This window comes from Haliotis cracherodii, unplaced genomic scaffold (genome assembly GCF_022045235.1).
Source record: "Haliotis cracherodii isolate W230 unplaced genomic scaffold, xgHalCrac1.p SCAF_15, whole genome shotgun sequence".
In the NCBI taxonomy this organism is placed as follows: Eukaryota; Metazoa; Mollusca; class Gastropoda; order Lepetellida; family Haliotidae; genus Haliotis; species Haliotis cracherodii.
In genome coordinates, this window is record NW_027266270.1 from 29,093,612 (window position 1) to 29,120,533 (window position 26,922).

Genomic DNA, 26,922 nt, shown 5'->3' on the forward strand with positions numbered 1-26,922 from the left:
TGTGTGTGTATGGCTGCTTATGCCCGCGTTCTGTGCTGTGCTGTGCTGTGCTGTGCTGAAATACCTTGCCACGCCTATACTTTAACGTAGACTTACGACTGTCGTATTACTGTGATCGCTTTGTGGTACGGGGCGCAGGTGAACTATATCCACCTGATCCTTGTAATTCATCTGAAGCCAAGCATGGGGTATTTCTTCTTCCTAAATTCACAGCGTGAAATATATCAATGCTCTTGATATCAATCACTAGATTGTTTGGTCCTGACCCGATTATTTACAGACTGTCATCATATAGCTGGAATATTGCTGTGTGCGGTGTAAAACAACAAACAAACAACATGAAATATATCAACACTTTGAACCTTGTTGGGACCTGATCCCAAACTTCATCATTCTTGCAACAAGCATGATGTACATTACGTCAACCATAGCATTAAATTCCATGCTATTGAGGCCTACCGAAATGCATCTTCCCAAGACAAGCATGTCCACTAGCCTATATCAAAGTTTAGTTTCTACCCTTGCCACATCAAGGCCTTTTCTTGGCCCAACCCTGGCGCCACCTCGCGTAGATCACAAGTTGTGCCCCTTGTCATAAAAATGCGATATTCAATCATCGCTGTTTTTATCTCGTATAGCTTCACAAAGATGGCAACTATCATAGGCGACGACCTAGTCGATCAGATATTGTGAACATTTGCGATTTTATCCCAGACACAAAAGCACAGGCAATCGTGGGGGGAGTTTAAAAGATGACAAAGACATTCGTGTCAACAAACACAGGCAACGGTAAAGCACTTTCATACAAAGGTGTACTAGTCGTGGATGTTGATTTTGTGAAACATTCTCTGATTGGACTATCGATATGTGCGATAGTCCAATCATATTTGGCACAGGAAAGTGGGCTTGATGTGGCAAGGTTGGATACAAGACTTTGATAAAAAGGCTAGTGGACAAACTTGCTTCGAGAAGATGCCCGAACCGATGTTGCAGGAATCTAGTTGGGGCTGGAACACACACTGAGTGTCCTCAGTGTGTGTACAGTACTTGCTTATCAGAGTGGGTGCTTTTCATCAGTGTTTCAGATAAAACACAAGCTTAAATGTTGGAGGAAAGCCCCCAGTGATGCACTTTAACACTTTGGTGATAAGCCATGTACACTGGTATGCATGGTGCTGACAGACCTAGAAACAATCAGGGTGAATCTCCGATTTGATGCCATGATCATAGGTTTTTGGAGTTCCCAAAGAACGCCACTCTGAACAGAGAATTGCCTTGGATGACTGGGACATTCGTGGCCCCTTTTATCATATAGTTCGAGCACCATACCCTTCTCAGTGTGCTGGTGGATAACACTCCTAGATGCTTCATAGGTTGATAGTATACTTTGAGCAACCATTCTTGTATTCTGATACAAACAGACCCGTGAAGATCCGGGGTAGAATAGGTCTTCAGCAACCCATGCTTGCTGTAAAAGGCTACTATGCTTATTGTAAATGACAACTATGCTTGTTGTAAAAGGCGACTAACAGGATTGGGTGGTCAAGCTCGCTGACTTGGTTGATGCATGTCATCGATCCCAATTGAGTGGAACGATGTTCATGATATCAATCACTGGATTGTCTGGTCCAGACTTGATAATTTACAGACCACCGTCATATTGCGGAGTGTGGCAAAAAACAACAAACCAACCAACCAATCTGATACAAACACATAAGAAGTCAACGCTGAATAACTACACAATCACTCTTTGATTTGTTTGTTGATTAACACCACACTCAGCAATATTCAAGCTTCATGACAGCGGCCTTTAAATAATCACATCTGTACCAAACAAGTGGTTGATAGCATAAACAACTAACCACATAACAGGGATTATGACATCATGTACTCCAAGTAACCACAATATCCATCCAGTTGCCTTATACAACAAGCTTAGGTAACTTGGTACCAATTGTAACCCACTCCCACTGCAGTGTCACTTCAAATCTCATAGTCTGTTTAAATCTTTTATACCGGCAATAACACATAGTACAGGGGATCTATTAAGCCCTGTCATAGCATTGTTTCAATGAAGACTAAACCAACGTCAACAATATCATCATTTATTATCACACATTATATGCAATATAGTTCATTCCAAATACTTTCATCTGGTGCGATATAGTTGTCATACATACCATAAGTAGCAATTACTATCTCATTAAATTGGATCATTTACTCCGAAACAATACCACTCTGCAAGATCTGATAACACCTAAACAGGAGGTCCCCGTCAGGTGAACTTTCTAATCTGCCAATCAGTGTCGAGGCTTCAAAATTCTCGTTACAAGTGAGCTCAACATTCAAACACATATCTGATTTCTGTATCTCAAAAAGGAACATAATCGGGGAGTTTTGAATGCAAAAACAGCGGAGCCATTATATTTTTGTGGATAATGTATGTGAGAGCCATGGCATTTACATAAAAAAACCCATGTACTATAAAGGGTAGATTTGTGTTCTGTGGTGGTTTTCTGTGCCAAGATTGAAATTTTCGAATCGAGGATAAAAAGTGAATGAAACCAAAATTGTTTTAGAAAGCGGACATATGATAGCTGAAGAACCCATGCATCCTTAATTTAGATTCAGAGGTCAAAGTTTGATCAGGGTTCACCTGAAGCGACCTCCCATGGAGACCTTTTCATGCAGAGATATTTCTGAGTAAAAGATCTGGGTCCACTTGCACTAAGCGATCTCAGCATCACAATTATTGTACATCCTAAAGATCGCGATCTTAAGCTTAGGCTACAATCACTATCCACTTGCATAAAGCGATTGTAGGCTAAGATCATTGTAAGCTACAATCGAAACTTACAATGAGGCCGGACCAATCTTTAGTAGCTTAGATCATTGTAGTCCCTGAATAAACTTGACAAAATGGTGTGCAAGACTTGGTCTGTTTCAAACATAAAACCTGCTATACGTTCCATCAATGCCTCTTAATTTTGTTAAACTTTATGATTCAAATCGACACTTCAACAACATGAAGAACGCACCACAGATAAGAAATGTTGTTAAATACGATAGTGAACCACATAACTTTCGAGTCGATAGCTAAGAGTACTATTCCCACCCGACACAATGCTGAAAGAAGAGTGAAACAACATACCTTTTTGCTAAACAAGAATAAAAACCTAAGTAGTCTGCAAGCGATTTGTAATGTGGAATAGGACAATTGTATGGGGATTGTAAAGTTGATTTTAGGCGCCTAAGATCAATTGTATCTAAAATTGTTCTGTGCAAGTGGTCCCTGATCTTAATGACCTTGCATTTGAATATCATAACCTAATATAATGTATTTAAGATAGGTGAAAAAAAAGTTCACACTTAATGATTTTCATCAAACAAGTACACAATACACATTATCTGTATATTTGAAATAAGAAATATTAGTTAAATTATGTCACCATGGACACTGTGTATAAAATACAGCAACTATTCATTTTTTAAATATTGACTTTTAACCAAGCAATCCGCTCTGCATCAGTTGAACTAGAGGTAGAAATGAATTGTTCCCAAGTTACCTCCCTTGATAAGTGAAGCCGTCAAGACGCTGCTCTCAAAATGTTTTTGTGTGAGTGGTAAGTCACAGATGAAGATTGCACTTATCTCCCCTGATCATCATAATTTAATCTGTTACATATGCACCTGAAAGCAACTACAGGTTTAATTATTTACTTGGTTAAGTGACAGTGGACATGACAGATCATCCTCAGGACATTTTCTTTCATTTTCATCTCTAATGCTGAGAAAAGTAACTGAACAAACAGACATATATTTAACATGATGCATAAATTTTGCACAAATATAAGTAAAATGGCGGACAGATTGTAGACAATTATACCTTTCATGAAACACACAAGCACAGGTATGGTGCGCACATAACAAAGATTATAATCAGGGCAACTCAACCCAACACTCATCTTCTAGATCTCCAGGGCTCACATTTACGTAAAACTACAATAACGCCTGTATTAATTCCTGTGGTTCTTGCAAATCTCAAATTACCCATCTTTGACTCCCATTTGCCAATTTGATTGCTTCACTACTAGGTCTAATGCACCAATCAGAATGCAAGTTTCGAACAAGCCTCAGTGATGGGTTGGCCAATCTCATTGATTATTATCAAGTTTGTGAGAAATTCAACATTGAAAACTGACAGACATGCAACAGAAAGCCCTTAATGATCTTTGATGGAAAAGATGTCTACACGTCCATTAAAACTGGCAGTGGCTTTGGTTTCTAGTTACCTGTCTTATCCTTTCCCTTTGCCGTGTGTCGACGTTTGATTGGTTGGAAAAATCTTAATGAAAATCCAGGGTGGGTAATTTGTGATCGCAAGAACCATCGGAACAGACCCAGGAGTTAGAGTAGGTTTACAGAAATGCAAGCCCTGGAGATATAGAGGATGCCCAACACAGCGATTTGCAGCATTTTGGATGACTGGGGCCATCAGTCCCCTTGTAAATATGAAGGAACTAGGACATGATTAAATAATTCATACAATTGCAGTTATGATTTGATTGTCTCATCAATAATGATGATCAGCAATATTCTCTATATTAATATCAGTGATAATATAATTAATTCTGGATAATTTCCCATGGGAAATCTAAAGTGAGAAAGGATTGTGACTGGTTTCTGTCGTTTCTTTGTTCAATTATATCCTGTTACCATGGTTACTCTTTCTGTTTCAGTGATAAGTTAAAGATGCAAGATAAATTGCATGAGAAATGAAACCTTTTTTTCTATGATCAGTTCTTTGCACAAATTCTAATAAAGAACAACTCATTTCTCACCATTCATTTAATGACACACATCATCAATCATGACCTCAAACGTTTGTGTTTACCAGATTCCTCCAAGTGTAGAACAGTGGCAATTCTTTCTCATGAAGACTTATTCTTGGTTGACTTTGAGCTGCAGCATTTTTAAGACATGGAGATATGGATTCTACTCCCTGTCTCGACCAATAAATCTATTGGCAGCAGAAACAGTACATTGCTGGGACTGCTCTTTCGCATTTTGTTCCAGACTTCTTTCCAGACAGCAATAGTCATGTATCTTGGTCATTTGTTTCCAATACAAAGTAACACTCCCATGAAAATATTAAAAAAATTAAAGCGTTTACCTTGAAGTAATGGAAATTGACCTTTATTTATCTGTCTTCAAGAATGCCTACACATCTCTACTGTAACCTTGTTACAGAAATTTCATTGAAACTATGTTACCATGGTTACCAGTCCCTAAAGTTTACAAAGGAAATACTAATCTTACACTTAGACTTTCTTGGCAAAAAAATTCATTGACAGGGCAAACTGGTTGATGATTTTTAATCTACAAAATAAAAGGAGAAATCTTGTAGCTGAGAAAACATTATTTAAAGTTTTAACAACTTCAGTCTGAGTCAATATCCAACAGGTTTCTGTTACTTGCCTAACAAGAGTACCCGGTACTAGTAAGTTGTGACAGCTGAGGAGGAACTTTATGATATTGAACCTGCCAAGAGAGAAAATTAAGCTAAGCGTCAGGCTACCGTGCAGGCGCTTACTTCGAACACTGTGAGTGAATTAATGCTCCAGGTTTCACTGTCTTCTTAGTGTTTAAGAACAATGTGTCTCCCAATGTAGATACCAGTACCTATATGTTACATGTCACAAAGATTGTTAGTACTACGCCAATGAACAGACAGTACTTGACCGAACTGAATAAGTACATATCCATAACAGAACATCTACATACCGGTAGACTGTGACACTGATACTGGCCTTCTTCATGTAGTGTGGCTGATAAATGAAACAGCTAGCGCTAGTCAGTTTTGCATATTTACTCAAAATGTGTTTCCAATCACTTCCAGTTCTCTCATGTGAGTTCACACATATACATATATCTCTCACTGGAAATGCAAAGTTTGTCCAGAAAGCTCGCGACATGGCTACTCGCCCTCATAAGACCTTTCCCCCTTCACAAGCCATGTTTGCAATGTAGACACATCTCTGTTAAAAAGAAACATTCTGAAATTCTACTGGATATGTGTGTACCATTGTCAGATACTGAACATGCAAATAGTTGAGATTGACATTCATGAGTCAATATGCAAGACACACCAGCCAGATGAATTTCAGTTCCAACATATGAACTGTAACAATTCATAACATTTATACTTCCAAAACCATTTGTTAAACAGACTTAATGGATCAGACAAGAGAACCATGAATGTGTCATCAGCATGTTCAGTGCTAAAAAACTCCAAGGTTGTCATAAATGCTAGAAATATATATTCTTACCCAAAAGAAATGTATATTCCTCTCCAACAGAACTCTAAAAACGCTAGAAATTTGTATTGTTAACCAATAGAATAGGATATTCTCAACCAATAGAACTGGATATTCTTAACCGGGTGCTTAGAATATACTGTAAATCTGGAAATTAATGCTTCTCCAAATTAATACGACTGCTGACCCCTAGCCAAAAATTTTACTCAATATCAATGCGACTCCCCCAACCCCATAACCAGTGGAATGATACATATCCTTACCTTAATCCAATCAAACAGCAAATATCACCGCTTATTAGTGCTGAGTAGAGCACTTCCGTAAAATCAATAAACAGTGTTTTCCTCTGTTGACTGGCATTAAGGAAGTTCAAAGGGAATAAAATAATCAGTTCACTGATTGATAATGAGGAGAAAGTGTCAACAAGTGGGTGGAACTCTTGACCCCAGCAGTGATAACTCACTGGATGCCTGTTGTGTAATTCCTATTCTTTGATTGGCATATACTTGTTACAACTGCTGATCAATAAACTGTGTTTGTGTTTATATTTAAGTTTGTATTTCTGCTATCCAAAGTGTGCAGTGAGGTCGCCTTATTGTTAATAGTCATTTAAAGACAAATGCAAAGTTAATCAATGCGAGCAAAGACTACTAACATTTTTCACATTTAATTCACGCTAGTGTTGATTTCAAGACTATCACATATCACGTCAGTTGTGAAATATTATTTACAAATCAATGTATCTCCAATCCTGCAGTATGACATGTTATGCCATAAGGAAAGAATAAAGACCTATGTCAATGAGTTCAATACACCGTGGTTCATTCATGCTACACATTCTACCTGTATTATATATCATACCTAAAAATATACATTAAGGAATATATTAATTGTGATATTTTCAAAATATTTCCAGTTTTTTCACCTTTACACTGATGAAACGAAATGAGGGAACACACCAAAACATATAGGTCTCGGTAAGAAAAAAATTAGCTACATCATCATCTGCTGTCACTACCTAGCAAAATCCCTTGTGATCTTCCGGGACCTTCAACACTCAAGGTGTTATAGTAGCTGTGAATGGTGAAATCCATATCTACCACAGCAGAGGGGGTGCTAACCAACTAATAATATCACATGGTCCAAAGCTTGAACCAAAGCTTGCTCCCCTCTTGTCTGAATAGAATCGTCCAACCTCAGCACATTGTGGGAGTGTAGTCATTACGAAGAATAATGACCCAACGAAACAAAATGGACATAACATACCCTATTGGTATAAGAGGGGTTAACAACTGTTGTTAACAACCAATAAGATTGTGAGTAACAAGATGAACATGCCACAATAACAGATGTGACTTGCCTTCATATCTGTTATTTCTTCTCATATTTCTTTCCATCAGTACATAAATACAGACTACATTGTCAGTACTTCATGGGCTTGTAAACACTATTTCCCTATCAACTGCGATTACCTACTGGTATGTCAGCTTTGCCATGTAGTCAAATCTAACCAATGAACCAAGCCACGACCTGGTTTTTCAACGAGATTGAAGACAGCAATTGCTCTGACCACTGAGAACTCAGATTACATCACACAAACAACAATATTTCTCTGGCTACCGTCTTGCGGCCATCTACTCCACACACTGTTTCAATACCAGCAATGGCAGGGTTTGTACAAAATTCATACACACTCAGCTGTCACTTGACTTCCATGAGTTATTGAAGGCCTCACTACTTTACTTGACGTAAAAGAGACGTGTTACTATGACAACGCAATGCGGTTTTATCATACCTCCATGTCAGAATGAGGAGATCTGATTGGTTCATGTGATCTTGATGAACAACTATCTATCCCGCTGGGGAGGGTAATAAATTTCTGCGTGGGAGAATAAATACCTTATACACAGCCACAAAAAAGACAGGCTGCACGTGGATTTTTAAGCAGAAGTATAAATCCCTTATACCCCGCTTCGAAGGAAAAGGCTGCAGCCTTTTTGGAGTCATGAAAGTCACTAACATAGCACAGGTTAACCTCAGCTCAATGGAAGAACATAATTTGTATTTGTTTTAATTCTTTTACAATGGCAGATTAAAACACGTTGGTAAGATAAATTCATTTTAGCACTATCACTTGGGGTATGTGTAGTTTTACGCATCCCATCTTAGGTTTTATACTTGGGGCGAGCGGGGGGCGAGCTGGGGGCGAGTGGTATAAAACCTAACACGGAACGCATTAAACCCCATGTACCCCGAGTGATACTGCTACAACCTAATGTATATACTCACGGGTGATGTAGAAATGTAGTGTACATACAAACACATATTGATTAGTGAACCTAATTTTTGTCTATCCTAGTATTTACACAGTCAACTGATGTACTTATAACACAGTAGGACATGTTGATATTTATCACAGTGTTCACAAATCACAAAAGCTGTACCAATCTACTAAACTGCTCGTTGATAACTTTGATTTTTCAAATACAAGTTATGATGCTTATCAAATTGAAAACAAACTACCTTCGATAACATTTTATGCAATACTGGAAGATAGAATTCAAAAGCAAATGAGATGCAGTTTTATATATTTCTACTGTAGACACAGTAGAAAGTAAAACAGTGTCTTGATTGGATCCTGAGTATTGTCTAGGCTTAAAAAACATAATAGAATAGGTTCTCAGGCAACAGCGTTTGAAATTATTGCGCGGGCGGTGTTTTTTTTCTTTTTTGGTTGTTCAAGCTAGTATGTGACCATATTATTTTTACAATAATTTCGGGGAAATCATGTTGTTCTTAAATATCGTGAGATTTAACTGCCAGGGGCATGTGTTCGAGACGCGGAGTATTTAAAGATTTTAATGTTTTTGAAAATGGAAATAAAAACGAAACGCGCAGCAGACTTTATGATAATGCGGGCAGTGCCTGAGAACCAAGACTATTATTTTTTTTAGCCCTCCATAGATATGATGGAAACTACCCATCTAACTTTTGCAACTTTCAAAGCATCAAGGTGTTGTGCAGTCACAATAATTCAGCTTTGATATAAAAAAACACAACAATATTCAATATGTATATGCCCAAATTGTAAACACACAAAGCTGTAAAGAACTAACAAACAATAGTTTATAGTAAATTTATCTCAATATGATAATCTTTTAACTAAAATAAGTTTGTTTTTTTCCCTAAATTTTAAACTGGTCTAAGACAGAGTTCTGAACATTATTTCAGTCATGTCATGATGAGAAAAAAGCTAAAAGTGATGCAGGCTTTTTAAATGTTTACCACTTTTGTAAAATCAACAAGACATGGGGCTGACACAACAAGGATCATATTAAGAATTTGTGACTAAACCATCAATTATTGGATCCAGGCATAGCAAAGGGACACAACTCTGCAGATGGAACTGTGGCACTTTAGACCAATGGGCCTACCATAACTATAAGGACACAACACAATGACATGATGTAGTTCCTGAGTTCCAGCTTATAGGAACAGTATTAAGCACAAAGACTGAATGACAAAACTGTAACAATCCTCGAAAACATAAATGTATTAAAGTCTTTGAGATCCACGTTTTGGAATCACTTGTCAAAGACAGCATAGCACAGATAATATTGGCAGGGATACATGTGGTAATAGGCATATAAATGTTGTTTATCACATCAACGGATTCACATGAACATTGAAGGCAATCACAGGGACGACATACAAGCTTCATTAATTGACTATGTTAAATCCTACTATTATTTGAACACAATGTGAAGAAACAAAAGTCAGAATTCACACAGTTTCGTCAACATTTTCACAGATCCAAATAACACATCTCCAACCCCACACTACTCAAAGTGTAGGAGACAAAGTATCGAGCAGTTTACCATCAACATCTCATTGTAAACATAATACTACAAGTAGCTCAAGCTTCATCGTCATGGTAACGAGGGTCATCCTCATCTTCATCCTCATCATCTTCGCCATCTGATGGTGCCGGTGTGGATGATCGAGACATGGATGGCGACGGTGGCTCAGACGCTGGTTTTGGATACAGGAAGTGTTTGCCCTGGAATCAGAAGAGGAACAAATCATTGAACTGAGCAGTTCATTGTCCATGATATGATCTATACAACTTTATTCTTAATATCACAGCATGTCAGCTTAATGTGGAGGAAATACCTAAGAGATGCAGATCTCAGATGTTTACCACTTTGATGAAACCCACAAGCATGGGAATGGTGCTGACAAAGCTAGAAATTTAATCAGGGCGAACTGCGATTTGAACCCATGATTCAAATTTTCTGGCATGCCCAAGGGACGCATCTGTGCACAGTGAATTGCGTCACCTTAGATAGCCCTCATTAAACATAAGAACAAAATTTGGTTTCAAAAGTTAAATTTTGATTAACTAAATCTACTGGTAACCCTGCTACACATTTAAAACACAGTATGTTTCACTCTAATCTATGGCGAACAGATCTTGTCTGAGTGGCATGATAAGGAAACACCAATAATACCCATTACACAAAGTTTAACGTTGATGCTCAAATATTATTTTCTTAAAATCAGTATACTTTAATTGCTTATATATAGACACTGTGTGTAGCACAGTTACTTTGTGAGCCAACATGAAGTGGTCATCCCGTAAGAAATACAAGCAATCCTTGAAAGCGTTAGTTCTATATCATGTCACAACTATAATGTCATACCACTCACTGTGGCACTAAAGAAATGACGTCACAGACGGCAATAATAAAATTGAGATTTACTCCAATTTATGTTGCAGTATCATTTTCATTTTTCAATGGATAAGAATTTGATCATGAGAGCTATCAAAAGCTAAGCTTACTAACAGAAAATAATTGATTTTTTTCTAATTTATGGCTGTAAAGAGTGTAGAAGTTCTTTTAAAATTTGAACTCTTTTGTTTGTAAACCCTTACAAGCATGTATGATGGTACCTTGAATATCTGCATGAAAGCTCAGTTACATTTTAACAAGAATCAACTAAACATCACTTAAACTCAACGCTGTAAACAATGCTGTAAGCTTCAGTTGAACGTGTAGAAGTTTTTAACAAATTTTCCCAAACAAACTAGTGAATGAATGAAGTTGGGTATCCTTGCTCAAAGTGCAGGTCAAAGTCATGCCTTGCCACCAGCATATTGAGTTAGTTCTTCTGAAGAATTCTGCCAGATCAACAGATGGATCTTCTGGAGCTTTACCAAACAACTTTTCATGCATGAGAGCAGTTGACAGATTCCCCTCATCGACCACTGGGTGGATGATGATGTAATTTGATGGATCAGATTCAACTAAAGTTTTACAGCAAGGAAAGAACAAAAGTCTGAAAATTCCAACACAATCAAACAAATCACCTTAAAACCTGGTTGCGGTCTCCTCTGGCAAAGAAGCACATAGTGATGTTACCGTAACAATTTAAGTCCAGAAAGGTATTATCTGCATCACTGACACATCCCTGCCACAATCAATGACTGAATCAATATTTCCAACCACTGTCTCAAAATCTGTCCACTATATAACAAGCAAAGTTTGCTTGAAGAAGATTAAGGTGCTGGAGGTGCTTAAAGCCACTTGCTAGCCTCCCTCTCAGACCAAATGGTTAAAAAATAGTGACTAATAATCTAGAAACATAATTGGGGCAAACCGGGATTCGAACCCACAATCATAGGTTTCTGGCGTGCCCAAGGGATGCAACTCTGCACAGCGAATCGCATCGCCTTAGACGACTGGGCCACCCGTGCCCCCGAGTGAGTGAGTGAGTGAGTGAGTGAGTGAGTGAGTGAGTGAGCGAGTGTGGTTTTACGCCGCTTTTAGCAATATCGTGGTGCAGGACACCAAAAATGGGCTTCACACAATTTTTGCCATGTCAGGAATCATACCCAGGTCTTTGGCGTGACGAGCGAACGCTTTAACCACTAGGCTACCTGACCGCCTTTCTTGTATTGAAAAAGTATTGACGTAGTAATGGAGATGAATAGCTAAATGTTGATGTGTTGTACTCACCGAGAGACTGTCCTCCAAGCACGCATCTGGATGGGTCTGCTGTAGGGCTAGTGACCTGGCCTTCCGGTAATACTGAAACAACAAGGTCTCATGTATAGAGGAAATATTGATGTAATGATGGCGATGAATAGTTAAAGGTAATAAGGAAACAATATGGTACAAGCTGTTGATGTCCCTTTTCCAAAAGACCATCCCCTGTGATCCAGTGGTAGAGCATCTGCCTGCCTGTCTGTTTATCTGTATGTGTACTTACGATCCCAAGGTTTCTCCAGTCCAGCAGCTCGCTCAGTCGCTCTGTGCGGTTCCTCTGTATAATTCTCTGTCTCCTTGACAGGCACGTGAAGTCAAACATGTGCTGCAATACACGAGAAAGTAGACATGTCTAAGGCGCAAGATCAAAATGAGCATGTGACCCATGTTTTCGAAATGGCTGACACAAACATATTTCACTGAATCACAACTTGGTCAATTCAAAATTTGCCAACTGGTGGAACCCTTGAGCCCAGAACCTCCCATGTCAGTCTGTGGTACCCTTGAGCACACAACCGCCCATGTCAGTCTGTGGTACCCTTGAGCACACAACCTCCCATGTCAGTCTGTGGTACCCTTGAGCACACAACCGCCCATGTCAGTCTGTGGTACCCTTGAGCACAGAACCTCCCATGTCAGTCTGTGGTACCCTTGAGCCCAGAACCTCCCATGTCAGTCTGTGGTACCCTTGAGCACACAACCGCCCATGTCAGTCTGTGGTACCCTTGAGCCCAGAACCTCCCATGTCAGTCTGTGGTACCCTTGACCCCAGAACCTCCCATGTCAGTCTGTGGTACCCTTGAGCACACAACCGCCCATGTCAGTCTTTGGTACCCTTGAGCACACAACCATCCATGTCAGTCTGTGGTACCCTTGACCCCAGAACCTCCCATGTCAGTCTGTGGTACCCTTGAGCACACAACCGCCCATGTCAGTCTTTGGTACCCTTGAGCACACAACCATCCATGTCAGTCTGTGGTACCCTTGAGCACACAACCGCCCATGTCAGTCTGTGGTACCCTTGAGCCCAGAACCTCCCATGTCAGTCTGTGGTACCCTTGACCCCAGAACCTCCCATGTCAGTCTGTGGTACCCTTGAGCACACAACCGCCCATGTCAGTCTTTGGTACCCTTGAGCACACAACCATCCATGTCAGTCTGTGGTACCCTTGAGCACACAACCGCCCATGTCAGTCTGTGGTACCCTTGAGCACACAACCGCCCATGTCAGTCTGTTGTACCCTTGAGCACACAACCGCCCATGTCAGTCTGTAGTACCCTCCAGCACACAACCGCCCATGTCAGTCTGTGGTACCCTTCAGCACACAACCATCCATGCTTCACAACAGGGAGATACCAGACCCACCTGAGCCAGCTCCTTGATAGAGTCCTCCGGGCACTTGAACCTCCTGTCTATAATGTAGATACCATAGGACTTGGGGTCTGCTATGTGTTCATTCATGAAGCAGCCGAAGCCTGACAGGTTGGTGGAGATGCTGGGGATACCCATCACTGTGCACTCCGCTGGAGACGAGGGAGAACAGTCAGCAATGGCAAGGAATGATAAGAAGCATTTGACTAACTAGATCTGCTCTTTCAAGAAATGATGAAAATATTGTGTCTGGCTAACTAGATCTGCTTTTTCAAAGAAATCATTGAAAGAAAAAAAAAATCTTTTTGGCTGTTTACGCCGCTTTTAGCAATATTCCAGCAATATCATGGCAGGGGACCCCAGAAATGGGCTTCACACATTGTACCTATGTCAGGAATCGAACCCGGATCTTCGGCGTGACGAGCAAACGCTTTAACTACCTGACCGCCCATTTTGGCTGTTTTACACTTCAGTCAACAATAGTCAGGCAAAGTGACAGTGGTCTGCAAAATATCAAGTTTGGTTCCCACAAACTAACTGGTACTGACAAAGTAGACACTGTTAATGGATAACAACTTCTCTAGGCATACCGTTATGATTCAGCACCACAAAGTTTATAAACATGTCACAATACTCTGTGACATAATTTGTGAAATTTTGTTGCAAAACACACCAGCGAATCACTGCCCTGTGAGGTCAGCCTAGCAAACAAGGTTGGGGCAGTCATAGAGTGTGCATAAGCTCCTCTCAGTGATCTATCACCTCTACACACATTGTCATTTAATAAGCCCAGTGATGTTTAGAGTTTTTGATATTTGTTTACTGAACATAACCTGCACCGGCTCATTTTATAGCCACCACTAGTTTATACAAGCACTTTTATTTTCAACTTAAATCCTGCAGCTATAAAGATCATAAATGAAAACTGATATACATATATTCGTTTTCTGATTCAATGCTTTTCATTCTTAGACACAGAAATGCAGTTTATTAGGTATATAATTTTTGACACTGCACACATCCAAACATCAATTCCGAACACTATCTACTGAGGAGGTCGATGCATGCAAATAAATGCACCTGTCGGCTAGTGCTGTTAAATATTCAGTTGCATTAGTAATATTCTTTACAGAAAAACATTGAGAGATGGATGAGTGAGTGAGTGAATATGGTTTTACGCTGCTTTTAGCAATATTCCAGCAATATCACAGCGGGGGACACCAGAAATGGGCTTCACACATTGTACCCATGTCGGGAATCGAACCTGGGTCTTCGGCGTGACGAGCGAACGCTTTAACCACTAGGCTACCCGACCGCCCCTTTAGAGATGGATGAACTGGTTTAGTGTAGAATACTTTGGCTACAGGAAACTGTCCTGGAACTACCACCCAAAACATGTTCACCTGCTACATTTGTTTACAAATGATTCAAAAGTCAACTCGTGGCAACACGAGCTGCCTCCCTCATTCCTTACTATGATCCACATTATCCTTACAGTGTTCTCTCTTTTCTGTCACAAAATCACCCAACGAAATATTAACTACCATGTCATTCATGCATACTTGTGATTTCGATGTCAAACAATGTTCATGCCATGTCATTCCTCACCACTCGATATCTTGTAAATTATGAAATGGGATGAGTGTGGCAAATGGCATCAGGATCACCTGTAAGTGTCTATAGACTAAAATCACGAGACACGATGCCTACCCATAACCTTCGTAAGTGTTTTTGATCCTTTCCATTCAGTACCGTAACGTCTCAGGCATGACTTAGTAAATTTGCACTAAGTTTAATAATGTGGACATAGCTCAGTCAGTTAGCTGTTGGGCTAACAATCCGAAAGTCGTGAATTCATGTCCGACTGATCCTCATAAAAACTAGTTGCTTGTCTTAGCAACATGTGACCTACGGCAGAGATTGTCCACACAAAAAGTTGTGGTGCTGTATACTGTAAAAGTGACGTTTCGGTATCGATCCTTATACCGTTGTCAAACAAAACTGAATAATTAACATGGTACAAAATTATAATAGTAGGAGAGGGATTAACAGTAACAACAATTTGCATACATGAGAGATATTAACATGAGTAGGTTAAATAATAACAACAGAAGGATAATATTGTAACAACTAACATGTTTTCTGCCCATGTTGTTACAGTGTTATCTTTTCCCACCCATTCTACCCCGGGTCCCCACAGGGCAATAGGTAGTACTCATACTGTCATACATCTCACGACTCCACATCAGCTAAACCGCTGACGATCTGTAACGCTCATCAATTACTTGGACCCACAAGCATCATAGGGAGAGATCTCTATATCATTACTGGAACAAAATCCAGCTACCTGATAGGCCAGTTGCCATCTTGTAAAATCTATATCGCAGCAATAGTAACCTTTAATAGAAGGGATGATGGCAGAATATGACTTGTACACAGCAAACTGTTAACAAGAAGTAAACAGATAATCATTAAGGAGATTATTACTGGCTGGTATGAATGATTTCCAGGGTAATGTCTGTTTTCAGCATTGCTATGCTTAGTCAGCAGGCAGAAGGAAGAAACTGATATTCGGAATGAAGTATATGACTACTGTCGTTTATTATATTGAGTGCCTTTTTGACAATTTACTGCTCATAAACACCCTCTTTTGGTGTACAAGCCCCTTCAACTTGTCAAATCAGCTTATTTTTTGTCAGTAGTACTGTAGTCCTTGCCAAACTTCCCAACAGTTAAGGGATCATAAAGACTAGTAGAAATTTGCCTGTTATAAGGGTTTTGCTATATGCTAACATTATAAGGACTAGTGGGCTATTAATGTTAGTTCTTCCTACCACTGCAAATCCCTGTACACCCTGATAGCACCTCTCACTCCGATGTTGCCTACCTGGTGTGTATCCCCACGGCTCATAATAGGAGGCGAACACTCCAAGATGGCAGCCTCTCACAAAGTCTTCATAATCCAGACCAAAAAGTGGATTAGTGGAATTAAGAAATTCTGGATGAAATATAACCTGGAACAACAAATCTCACATTAATGGAGAAAAAACTTCCTTGCAAAACAAACAGAGAAACAATTCTTCTAGTTCTTCAATGGCTTAGGATTTAAATTATTTTATCTATCTGGGTTATCTTCGGAGTTTCACTGGAGATGGTAAAACAACTCCCAAAACTGAAAACTTGCTACTAGCATACCTTAGGCTTAAAAAAATAAAATAACTGGTTCTCAGGCAATGACTTTTGAAAATATAGTGCAGGCATTTGGGCGGTGTTTTTTTTTTTTTTTGCTGACTGAATTTGGTAGGTAACCAAATTAACAGTTGTGTACCATCAACCTTGGAAACAACCTCCCTACATAAAGAAGCATACAAACTCTTTTTCCCGCCATCACCATAACACAAGATGCGCAGTAAAGCAGTGCGCATGTAAAGGGAAGTAACTGTGTGTTATATTGAATTGCATTGCTTTCAAGTATTAGGAGTTTTGTATTTTTTTTAAAAATGGAAATAAAAACAAAACATGCTGCAGACTTTACAGTGAGTAGAATATACCACTGAAAACAAACTGCTGTTTATTAATCGACTTCAATTTTTTTGCATTTATGGAGGTATTAACAAAAAAACAGTATGTACACTGATAAAATCCAGATATGTAAAAGAAATGTTCACACCAGTTTTTATGTCCATTACTCCATGAACCCCCATAGATATTGAAATCAATTCTTACAAATACTAATGTAAAAAATAAGACCTTCAGACCGCTTACCGGTATGTAATCATCAACACACAAACAACTGAAGACAACAGTCAGAAATCGGTGACATCATTCAGAGGATAACGAACACAAGTACGGCCCATTCTATTATGAGACAAGAAAACGACATTCCATTTATGGGCGTGGCCTATTTCTTTTACAGTTTATGGAAACATAAATGCAAATGAAACTGCTTTGTTAGCCAATCATATGTCACGGAATGACTTGCAAGAAGACATTACCTTAACCCTATCCTCTCTCTTGTTAAACAGTTGACACCTCCGCAGAGCGTTGAGCACCTTGTCGTCGTGGTCATCAACTACATTATGAGTACATATAGGGGGAAGACTGTGACGCTGAAAAACACACATGCTACACATGTAAAAAGCCAGGAATATGATCTTAAAAAAATTACAAAATGATGTACAGTAGAACACAGATATAACGTACACGGATAGAGTGAACAAACGGATACCACAAACTGTTACAAAATCCCTGATTTATCTCCTATATATTATCACATAAAATTTTACGTACATAACAAACACTCTACAGCAAACGAACGTATATAGCGAACTGATATCATGTTGTTGTTGTTGCATTAAGTGTTTAAGAGGTCGCCTTCTGCCTAAGCAATTTCGGCTGACCTGTCCCTCTTTGGGACTCCTGTGTGTGAGAAGGGTACACCTATCTATTGTGAGTTTGGTGTTCACATAATTTCTGTTTTTGTATTGATATGATTTCTATTTTCTTATATTGATATGATTTCATTTTTATCCTTGGCTGCTCTGTTTATATATGTTCGAGTAGCTGTCCATCTCTCAGAAATAGAGTTAGTTTGGCTTTCGCTCTTGGCTTTAGGAGATCTATGACAGATAGCGAATCTAACTGCAATTCTTGTTTTAACCTAGCCCAGGCTGGGGCATGGTCTTGACATTCTAGTAACACGTGAGCAATGGTTTCAGCCTGATTGCAAGATGAACAAACCTTGTCATAGTGCTTTTTGTGACCGAGTCTGAGGCGTGAGATAGCAATTTCAATTTTCCTTTCATTTGAGTATGAGTTTGGCTTTTGTTGGACCTTGGGTTGAATTTTGTATAGCCATCTGCCGATCTTACTTGCGTCCCATTTGGCTTGTCATCTTTCTGCTATGGAGGAACTGATATCAGATCCCTGACAAGCCCAAATACCACAAAGTAGTGACGTGTTTAGTGAATTGAGAAATGTCACTCAGTGTCAAGTGTCACGGACAATTGGCTCTACGCAATCAGCGGCGAATCAACACAATCAAACAATGTTCTAAAAGTGTTATGAAATGTTATCAATTGAATGCTTTTAAGAGATCACTGTTAATACAAGTCAATGCTGCAATTACAAACAGATTTCTCCAGTCCCTTCTCGTTCGTCATATCCATGTTCTACTGTTACTTGTTATAGAGTTCTCCAGCTGTGAGAAAATGGCTATTGATAATAATCAAACTAGAAAGCCTTTTAAGCATAGAAGCACTAAAACCATAGGGCATTTGGAATTATTTCCATGTAGCTAGCAATCCTGCATTTTTATAATGTCTAGGAAAAGGGATAGAATTCTAAGCATACCCATTTAATGATGCATTATGTTTAAGGTGAGGTGAAATGGGGCTTAACGTCATGTTCAAGATTATTGCACTTTTAAAGCGATGAACATGAGACACCACATCACTCAGCTGCCCAGTCCTTGTTTTATCAGTGACCAAACGAGAGGCAGGGTAACAACAAGTACCACCTTTTAACATCTTTTTGTTTGATGCGGCCTGGGGATCAAACCACCAAACTTCCATTCGCTAGGCAAACGCTCTATCCACTGGACCACGAAAGTGGTCTATTATGTACACACCTTACAGGTGTTGGAAAGACTCTCAGCTAGATCTCAGTCGCATGAGTGAGTTGCGTCTGACACCACTTTGGACATTGTCCGTTTATGATGGAAGGGAAACCAAAGTGACACATTCTCGCGATGTGAGTGAGTATGGTTTTAGGCCTCTTTCAGCAATATTCCAGCAATATAATGGCAAGGGACACCAGAAATGGGCTTCACACGTTGTTCACATGTTGGGAATCGAACCCGGGTCTTCGGCGTGAAGAGTGAACACTTTAAGCACAAGGTTACTCCACCACCCCAGACATATCCTGGGATGTAATCCTGTGTTACTCCACTGGGCAACCTAAGTTGTAAGGGTACTTGTGTTAACCTCTGAAAACCAAGCCAGTATTGACTAGAACCTACTTGTGCTGCATATATACATCTCTTGAGCTTCACCACATCATCCTGTTGCAGGAGGTCATCACCGTTAGGTATACTGCCCCTGCAACATACAGACACACATCAGTACTGCCCCTGTAACATACAGACACACATCAGCACTGCCCCTGCAACATACAGACACACATCAGTATTGCCCCTGTAACATACAGACACACATCAGCACTGCCCCTGCAACATATAGACACACATCAGTACTGCCTCTGCAACATACAGACACACATCAGTACTGCCCCTGCAACATACAGACACACATCAGTACTGCCCCTGTAACATACAGACATACATCAGTACTGCCTCTGCAACATACAGACACACATCAGTATTGCCCCTGTAACATACAGACATACATCAGTACTGCCTCTGCAACATACAGACACACATCAGTACTGCCCCTGTAACATACAGACACACATCAGTACTGCCCCTGTAACATACAGACACACATCAGCACTGCCCCTGCAACATAGAGACACATATCAGTACTGCCCCTGTAACATACAGACACACATCAGTATTGCCCCTGTAACATACAGACATACATCAGTACTGCCTCTGCAACATATAGACACACATCAGCACCGCCCCTGTAACATATAGACACACATCAGTACTGCCTCTGCAACATACAGACACACATCAGTATTGCCTCTGTAACATATAGACACACATCAGTACTGCCCCTGTAACATAGAGTGACACATCAGCACTGCCCCTGCAACATACAGACACACATCAGTATTGCCTCTGTAACATATAGACACACATCAGCACTGCCCCTGAAACATACAGACACACATCAGTATTGCCTCTGTAACATATAGACACACATAAGTACTGCCCCTGTAACATACAGACACACATCAGCACTGCCCCTGCAACATACAGACACACATCAGTATTGCCTCTGTAACATACAGACACACATCAGTATTGCCTCTGTAACATATAGACACACATAAGTACTGCCCCTGTAACATACAGACACACATCAGCACTGCCCCTGCAACATACAGACACACATCAGTATTGCCTCTGTAACATACAGACACACATCAGTATTGCCTCTGTAACATATAGACACACATCAGTACTGCCCCTGTAACATACAGACACACATCAGCACTGCCCCTGCAACATACAGACACACATCAGTATTGCCTCTGTAACATATAGACACACATCAGTATTGCCTCTGTAACATACAGATACACAAGTACTGGCACTGTTACCTACTGGCACACATAAGTACTGCTTCTGTAACAGACACACAGCAGTACTGCTCCTGTAACACAGACACAAATCAGTACTGCCTCTGTAACATACAGACACACATAGTACTGCCTCTGTAACATACAGACACACATAAGTACTGCCTCTGTAACATACAGACACACATCAGTACTGCCTCTGTAACATACAGACACACATAAGTACTGCCTCTGTAACATACAGACACACATAAGTACTGCCTCTGTAACATACAGACACACATAAGTACTGCTTCTGTAACAGACACACATCAGTACTGCTCCTGTAACACAGACACACATCAGTACTGCCTCTGTAACATACAGACACACATCAGTACTGCCTCTGTAACATACAGACACACATAAGTACTGCCTCTGTAACATACAGACACACATAAGTACTGCCTCTGTAACATACAGACACACATCAGTACTGCCTTTGTACTTCTCCTTTAAGAATAGCTTTGTGATATCGGTCCACTCAAGACAAGAGATCTTGAGATAATGGTGTCCGACTGTAAATAAACAAGTGTTTATCTCTACTGAAAAGTTTTACCACATTTATCAATGTTGGTACCGTAAACAGATTTCGAACATCCTCTTCCCGACGGAGTTCTGTACGTGTTGCACCGTGTCCCGAAGCTGCTTGGCAATAGCCTGGCCTCTGAGAGACTCCACATTGAAGTTGTTGGTCTTGGCCGGGAGGATGAGGAATGCCACCACTGTCATGTCACTACCTGCAGCCTTAAACAGTACACAGGGAAAGATAAGCCTTACACAAAGACAGGGAAAGATAAGCCTTTCACAAACACAGGGAAAGATAAGCCTTACACAGTACACAGGGCAAGATAAGCCTTACACAATACACAGGGAAAGATAAGCCTTACACAGAACACAGGGCAAGATAAGCCTTACACAGAAAACAGGGCAAGATAAGCCTTACACAATACACAGGGCAAGATAAGCCTTACACAGTACACAGGGCAAGATAAGCCTTACACAATACACAAGGCAAGATAAGCCTTACACAGTACACAGGGCAAGATAAGCCTTTCACAGTACACAGGGCAAGATAAGCCTTACACTATACACAGGGCAAGATAAGCCTTACACTATACACAGGGAAAGATAAGCCTTACACAGTACACAGGGAAAGATATGCTTTACACAGTACACTGGGCAAGATAAGCCTTACACAGTACACAGGGCAAGATAAGCCTTACACTATACACAGGGAAAGATAAGCCTTACACTATACACAGGGAAAGATAAGCCTTACACAGTACACAGGGAAAGATATGCTTTACACAGTACACTGGGCAAGATAAGCCTTTCACAGTACACAGGGCAAGATAAGCCTTACACTATACACAGGGAAAGATAAGCCTTACACTATACACAGGGAAAGATAAGCCTTACACGGTACACAGGGAAAGATATGCTTTACACAGTACACTGGGAAAGATAAGCCTTACGCAGTACACAGGGCAAGATAAGCCTTTCACAGTACACAGGGCAAGATAAGCCTTACACAGTACACAGGGTAAGATAAGCCTTACACTATACACAAGGCAAGATAAGCCTTACACAGTACACAGGGCAAGATAAGCCTTACACAGTACACAGGGAAAGATAAGCCTTACACAGTACACGGGGCAAGATAAGCCTTACACAATACACTGGGCAAGATAAGCCTTACACAGTACACAGGGCAAGATAAGCCTTTCACAGTACACAGGGCAAGATAAGCCTTACACTATACACAGGGAAAGATAAGCCTTACACTATACACAGGGAAAGATAAGCCTTACACAAACACAGGGAAAGATAAGCCTTACACAGTACACAGGGAAAGATATGCTTTACACAGTACACTGGGCAAGATAAGCCTTACACAGTACACAGGGCAAGATAAGGCTTACACAATACACAGGGCAAGATAAGCCTTACACAGTACATAGGGCAAGATAAGCCTTACACAATACACAAGGCAAGATAAGCCTTACGCAGTTCACAGGACAAGATAAGCCTTACACAATACACAGGGGACAATAAGCCTTACACAATACACAGATGGAGAGTAAGCCTTACACAATTCTCAGGGGAGGATAAGCCTTACCCAATACACAGATGGACAATAAGCCTTATACGATACACAGGGGAGGATAAGCCTTGTATAAAAGTCTGACACAACACAAATATCTTATATATATACACTTAGCAGAATACAATAAGTTCACAGTTAGATTATATAAAGAGACCATAGCATAGATAATTCATGCAAAACTTCAGCTTCACATGTGTTGTAGTTTTTGGTGAAACATCGAAAATGTAAATTAACATTGGACGAATGACCAGACAAACAACAAAATTTATGTTGTGGGTAATGGGCAAAAATGACAATATGGCTTCCAGGCATACACCTTTGTTTTCAGACAGAGGAATGGAAGTCAAACAATGCAATGAGACTTAAGTTCATTTGAGGCTTTGGTTCAGGTAAACTAAAAACTTAAACATTACACAATACCTTCAAATAGTGGTTCAGTCGAGCCAGTGACTCAATAAACATATCCACCCCCTTGTTGGAGAACTCGTAGCGGCCAGCAGTGAACACGTACAATGTCTTGTCCAGGTTAAAGTCGTAATGCCTGCAATAACACACAACAAGATCAGACACACCCGTGTGTCTGATTCAGGGCGTTGTAAAGAGAGGGAGTCGGGTGTAATAAATACTGCCTATCTCAGCAGGATTCAGGATTCAGGGCCTTATATAGACTTGGGTTTTACACTGCCTGTTTCACAGGATTCAAGACCTTATGTAGTGAGTGAGTGGGGTGTAACACTGCCTGTCTCACAGGATTCAAGACCTTATATAGTGAGTGAGTGGGGTGTTACACTGCCTGTCTCACAGGATTCAAGACCTGATATTGTGAGTGAGTGGGGTGTAACACTGCCTGTCTCACAGGATTCAAGACCTTATATAGTGAGTGAGTGGGGTGTAACACTGCCTGTCTCACAGGATTCAAGGCCTTATATAATGAGTGAGTGGGGTGTAACACTGCCTGTCTCACAGGATTTAAGGCCTTATATAATGAGTGAGTGGGGTGTAACACTGCCTGTCTCACAGGATTCAGGGCCTTATGTAGTGAGTGAGTGGGGTGTAACACTGCCTGTCTCACAGGATTCAAGGCCTTATATAATGAGTGAGTGGGGTGTAACAGTGCCTGTCTCACAGGATTCAAGGCCTTACATAATGAGTGAGTGGGGAGTAACACTGCCTGTCTCACAGGATTCAAGGCCTTATATAATGAGTGAGTGGGGTGTAACACTGCCTGTCTCACAGGATTTAAGGCCTTTTATAATGAGTGAGTGGGGTGTAACAGTGCCTGTCTCACAGGATTCAAGGCCTTATATAATGAGTGAGTGGGGTGTAACAGTGCCTGTCTCACAGGATTCAAGGCCTTATATAATGAGTGAGCAGTGTCCAACCCAGAATTGAAAATCAAGGGGGGACTTGTCCCATTATGTAGAAAATAGGGGGGATTTTGAAAAAGTAGGGGGGGATAACTGCTTTCTTCAAAAATGTCTTATTTTGTATTATGTACTGGAACATCATCATATAAAAGTGTAACAGATCAGAATAAAGAACTGCTTTTTTTTAGTCACTAGAACCGGGATCGATTTCTCCTTCAGTTTGAGAAGTAATTACGGTGACCGTGGTTTCATCATTTTCTTTTTTAGAACATCTATTTTGATTAGAATAGTCTGTAATTTTTTTTCCTAAGCAAATCCTGTCAAAAAAATTATTTTAGCAACCCAAGGGATGTAACTTGTGTTCGAACTTCCGGTTATTATCGATCGGTCTTCGACAGTTGTTTACAATGTTTGCTGTGAACTGTCTCTCTTCGTTTATTGATAAAAGATTTAGTGAGTCTTGAGTCTAAAGGTAGGGATAAACAGCTGATAAAGTAAGTGACTTTACAAGAAATTACTGTGAGCGACAGATCGCGCTCAGAGTTTTTTATGAGGTGCGATTTTTTTTTTTTTAGCGTGAATCGCGCAATCGCGCGGTCTAGGTTGGACACTGAGTGAGTCAGGTTTAACACTGCCTGTCTCACAGCATTCAGGGCCTTATGTAGTGAGTGAGTGGGGTATAATACTGCCAATACAAAACAAACAAACAAACATAGTATCACGATCTGATAAATATGTATGTGAGGTCGCCTAGAAGGAACTACTTTCAGCTTTATACATCGCTGCAATGTCTTCTATGTCAAATATAAAAAGGCCAGCTTACCCATAAAAGTGACCGCGAACAAACTCATGTAGTTTCTCCTTGTATACAGCATGTAGATTCTGAAACTCATGGATAGCGCTGAACTTGATCACATTCAACCCATTGGGAGTGATCACATCTGGAAATAGAATGAACATTATATATCAAATGACAGTTCTGTCAACTTATTGTAGCCTTGAATAACAGCTTGTGTCAAGATTGTTTGTTTGTTTGTATGTTGTTTAACACCGCACTCAACAATATTCCAGCTATACGAGGACGGTCTGTAAATAATAGAGTCTGGACCAGGCAATCCAGTGATTGACATCATGAGGATCGATCCACACAATTGGGGAACGATGACATGCATCAACCAAGTCAGTGTGTCTGACCATCCGATTCTGTTAGTCGCCTCTTATGACAAGCATGGATTGCTGAAGACCAGTTCTACCCTGGATTGTGTCAAAGATTGAGCTACAGGTGGTCATGATAATTATGATGAGTATCAGATTACTTATAGATACCTTTAGTAGGACTATTGGGAATTGTAAACCAATGTGAGTGTTTACCGTTGGATCATAGCCTAGGTTTTTGGACATCATACCTGTTTGGACGGCCATGTTTATCGCGATTACTCTTGCTAAAAACAAGGGGTGTGGATCACACAGACATTGTAAATACTCAACTGATGAATGAGTGAGATGTTTTACAGTTGTTCTTGTGATTAACAAGAAAATTACAAATGTTTTTTAAGTGTCTGAGAACCCATGACACGGCGATACTTCTATCTCATTGGTCAAGTGATATTTTTATTGTATAGTAAGCTTACCTCCTGACCGTCCATATGTAAAGAGCAAAAGGAAAAAGGATAAGATTTTGAGAAATACAATGACCGCCTCAAATAATCATGACAAACTGGTGGATGATGCCACGAGCAGTGATCCACTGTTATGTATGACAAATGAGAAAGGTCAAGACATTGCTGACACCCGATACCTAAACTGGTCAACCTTTATGACAAGCAGGTATTTTGGAGACCTTGTCTGACCCATCATTCATCACACGGGCTAACCCCCTAGACAAGAATCTATCTGCACCTGGTTTGCGTGTAAGTAGATGTTCCGCCTCTACGCCAGTGATGTCGGACACAGTGGTGAAGACGTGAGCGCAGTGTACGGCTGCCCGCTCCATACAGTACCGGTGATAGATCTGCCGGTCTCCGGCCTCCCTATCTAGGTTGAACTATGGAACAAAAACATTCACCTGAAGATGTCTTTACATACCAGACACAACAGTCCTTCTCAGTTGATACACAGTTTCATCTAGAACAGGTAAGTTTATCAAGTCTTTGACAGGCATTAAGAAACGATACACAAAAGGAAGAGAAATTATGGATGTCAACTTATATTAAAGAATTTAGCATCAATAAATTGTCTTCCTTAGATAAGTTTTGTTAATTTGTTATTGAAACCTCAGTGACTGTGCAACAAGATGTTTGCTTGTTAGTTTGTTTGTTTGTTTAACGCCACACTCAGCAATATCCCAGCTCTATACGGCAGCCTGTAAATAATTAAGTCTGGACAAGACAATCCAGTGATT

The 26,922-nt window shown here is 40.2% G+C and overlaps 1 protein-coding gene across 1 annotated transcript in view; it reads right to left on the reverse strand.

Annotated features, from left to right (window-relative positions):
• Positions 1–2,109: 2,109 nt before the first annotated feature.
• Positions 2,110–26,922, reverse strand: part of LOC139462470 (glycogen [starch] synthase-like) — a 32,586-nt gene continuing 7,773 nt past the window's right edge. Inside the window, exons 5-15 of the mRNA XM_071244221.1 lie at positions 26,421–26,565; positions 25,345–25,462; positions 23,575–23,695; positions 21,625–21,791; positions 19,759–19,837; positions 17,735–17,848; positions 16,627–16,753; positions 13,734–13,891; positions 12,591–12,692; positions 12,338–12,409; positions 2,110–10,377 (exon numbers count right to left, since the gene is read on the reverse strand). Coding sequence (XP_071100322.1) covers positions 10,234–10,377; positions 12,338–12,409; positions 12,591–12,692; positions 13,734–13,891; positions 16,627–16,753; positions 17,735–17,848; positions 19,759–19,837; positions 21,625–21,791; positions 23,575–23,695; positions 25,345–25,462; positions 26,421–26,565 — 1,347 coding nt within the window. The 3' untranslated portion in view covers positions 2,110–10,233. The remainder of the gene's footprint in view (positions 10,378–12,337; positions 12,410–12,590; positions 12,693–13,733; positions 13,892–16,626; positions 16,754–17,734; positions 17,849–19,758; positions 19,838–21,624; positions 21,792–23,574; positions 23,696–25,344; positions 25,463–26,420; positions 26,566–26,922) is intronic.